The sequence below is a fragment of the Hyaena hyaena genome, unplaced genomic scaffold (assembly GCF_003009895.1).
Source record: "Hyaena hyaena isolate Hyena2069 unplaced genomic scaffold, ASM300989v1 scaffold_356, whole genome shotgun sequence".
NCBI classification, from domain to species: domain Eukaryota; kingdom Metazoa; phylum Chordata; class Mammalia; order Carnivora; family Hyaenidae; genus Hyaena; species Hyaena hyaena.
In genome coordinates, this window is record NW_024080985.1 from 459,749 (window position 1) to 463,131 (window position 3,383).

General features: G+C 47.4%; 1 protein-coding gene across 1 annotated transcript; it reads right to left on the reverse strand.

The window, feature by feature from the left end:
* Nucleotides 1-1,226: 1,226 nt before the first annotated feature.
* LOC120243715 (putative tripartite motif-containing protein 75) lies at nucleotides 1,227-2,612 on the reverse strand. Its single transcript, XM_039249951.1, has one exon. The coding sequence runs from the start codon at nucleotides 2,610-2,612 to the stop codon at nucleotides 1,227-1,229; it is 1,386 nt and encodes a 461-aa protein (XP_039105882.1).
* Between the last annotated feature and the right edge of the window lie 771 nt (nucleotides 2,613-3,383).

A 3,383-nucleotide genomic window follows, 5' to 3' on the forward strand; every position in this document is an offset into this window, starting at 1 on the left:
GAACCCACTTTGGATCCTCTGTCTGTCTGTCTCTCTGCCCCTCCTCTGCTTGGGCTTTTCTCTCTCCCAAAAATAAACATTTAACAGAAATAAATAAATAACTTTTTGAGGAGTTGACAGGACAAAGAAAACTTATATTTGGGAGTTTAATCAGTAAGAAATTCTAAACAGAATTTGGGTTGAGGTAGTAAATTAGTGAAAAGCAGCAAGTGTTCTTTATACAGCCTCTTTGGCTCTAAATTTCCCATTATCTCTGGGTACAGGGATGGGAGGGCATCTTTTATATGGGAGATTAATTTCCTGCTTTCAGGGGCACAGGAAGGTGTAAATGTCCTTCTTGCATGGCTGTGTTTTAATTGGCTATTTATTTTTGAGAGAGAGAGCTAGCGCACAAGTGAGCAAGGTGAGGAGAGAAAGGGAGAGAGAGAGAGAAAGTGCAGAGCCCGAGTAGGGCTTGTGCTCATCTAGAGCAAGGCTCAAGTTCTCAAACCGTGAGATCATGTCCTGAGCCAAGTCAGATGCTTAACCGACTGAGTCACCCAGGTGCTCCCGCCCCTTTTTGTGTGTTTTAGAGAGAGAATGCAAGTGGGGGAGGGGGCATAGAGAGAGGGGAGAGAGAGAGAGAGAGATAAGGAGAGGGAGAGAATCATAAGCAGTCTCCACAATCAGCTCAGAGCCTGACATGGGGCTCAATCCCATGACCCTGGGATCATGACCTGAGCTGAAACTGGGAGTCCAATTGAGCCACCCAGGGGCCCCTAAGGAGCTTTAATGTGAAATAACTAACGTGCCTTTGGTATATTTTGGGATGGCTTGCCCTGGCTCCTATACCACAAACACACCAAGTGGGTATCAAATGTTTATTACTCACACACACACTGAGGCTTCATGTGGAGAGTGTCATGGCTACCAATCCAAAATGGCTTGAGAGAAGGGACAAAGATGACTCATTAGGGGGTCTTTTGGTGGTTTAGGGGAAGCACTGGGGGTAAGAGCCTGTGCAGCAGGTCCTTTCTTGGTTAGAACCACCCCACCAAGTCCAATGAAGGAACATCCAGTCTGTCCTAACAGCTTATCCAGGTGTGGGGCAGAGGGTGAAGACAGAGGGGTGAGGGTTAAAAGACATCAGCTTCAAACATCGAAAATGAACTCAGACTCTTTAATACAAGCACTTTCCATTTAACACAGGGAGATAATGGAACAGATAGAATGATTTACAAGGTGGCTCAGGATTCATCTTTGACTATACTTACTGTAAGCGATTTTGAAGAAGGCCCAATAGAAAAATAAGGCATAAGCTTTTCTGCAAAAGATTCACTGAATGTATATAAGTGTGAATTATTACCCAAATTGTAAAACGAAACTTCTCCTAACTCATAGTCCAGAAAAATGCCGATGTGCCTGAGGTTTGCTGAGTCTTCTGTGCCGCATGTACTGGTCCAGAACTGAATTTGCCAGCAGCCAGTGTTTGCCGATGGAGCTATCAGAACATTTCTGGGGAAAGACTCCTTACACACGCCCATGGACCATTCGCCGAAGCCACCGATTTCTACCTGCCAAAAATGCCTGCCAGCAGCAAATCCCTCACAACTCAGGACAGCTGGGTGAGAAGTAAATGTCCGGGGATTATTAGCACCACTTGGCTTCATCTTTTGAAATGTGATGGTCTTCCTATCTTCTGAGATAAGAAGATTGTGATGAGCAGTTTGGGGATCGAGGGTCAAATCTACCTGAAATGTGCTGATCGTTTTCTGCAGCCCAAAATATTGTGGGGGGAGACTGCAGATCTCCTTCCTTAACTTATATGAAAAGACTGCTGGGGTCTCTAGCTGTTCATACATGTTGTGAAGACTTTCAATGCCGGTCAGTAAATCTAGGTCTGTCTGCAGACGCTTCTTGGTTATTTCACTAAGCAGACTCCTGAGTGTGGAAAGGTAGTCTGACAACTGGTTTTTGTTTTCTATTAGTTTTTCTTGAACACGATTCTCTTCAATTAGCAACCTAATATGAATCGTACCCTGCTCCTTGCCCAAGAAATGCCTAAATTGTTCAAATTCAGAGCGCAGTTTGGATCTTCGATTTTCCAGCTTCCATCTCAACTGAAATAGTTTTGAGACTTGCATTTTTAACACCTTTTCAGCATCCTCAACCTGCTTCATCAGGGGCTCCATGTAGCTTTTGAGCTTCTTCCTGTGACCAGCCGCAGCCTGCTCCATGGGGATGAGGGGGTGGTCCTGGTGGTCGGAGGAGACCCTGCACTGGGGACACAGCAGCTCCAGGTCCTTTTCACAGAACAGGGCCAGGGCCTGATTGTGCCGCTCACACAGGGGCCTTTCGTCCTGCACCTTCCTCTTGCTCCTGGCGCCGGGAAGCTGCCTGACCAAACCAATCACGTGACGTAGCTGCGTGTTCCTCCGGAAGTGCCTGTCGGGGCAGTGGTGGAGGCACACGGGACAGGGGAGGATGTGCTCTAGACCTTCCCAGCGCTGCCCGATGCAGCCGACACAGAAGTTGTGCCCACAGGCGATGGTCACTGGGTCTGTCAGGGGACCCAGGCAGATGGGGCAGCTGGCCTCCGCGTGGAGCTCAGCCAGGGAGGCTGCAGAGGCCATGGTGCAGGGAGGGTGTCTGTGTCGGGAAACTCCCTTAGAAATGTCTGGTTGTCCGGGAGCTGGAAAAGTCGGCAGCTGATGACTCTTCAGCCTTCTGCCTGTTCTGCAAAAGCTGCCTGGAGGTGCAGGTTTCCCGAGTGTGCAGCCGACTGCAGCCACTCAAGCCTGTGTCCGTTCCTTTCCCTTCAGCTCTGCAATGGCTGCCAAGAGTGACAGCCCCAAGTCAATCTCTGCTTCTGGCTTTACTTTACTTGGTGGCTGGAAATTGAAGCTTGCTATGTAATCCTCTTCTTAGGAAAGAGCCACAACTCCAGGTAGCAATGGAAATCAACGACACAGGGACACAGTTAGCAAAGTCCAGATGCGAGCAGCTCTATGGGACAATTCACCAGGTTCCTTCAAGAGAATAATGAGAAAAAAAGAATATATATTAAAAAGATAAAGAGCATATATATCATTGGTGATATTTTACCAGGTTTATTCTCTGTACTCAGATACATAAAAAAAAATTTTTAGGGGCACCTGGGTGGCTCAGTCAGTTGGGCGACTGACTTTGGCTCAGGTCATGATCTCATGGTTGGTGGGTTCGAGCCCTGCGTTTGGCTCTGTGCTGACAGTTAGCTCAGAGCCTGGAGTCTGTTTCAGATTCTGTGTCTCCTTCTCTCTCTGACCCTCCCCTGCTCATGCTGTCTCTCTCTCTCTCTCTCAGAAATAAATAAAATGTTAAAAACATTTTTTTAAAATTTTTTATAAATGGGGCACCTGGGTGGC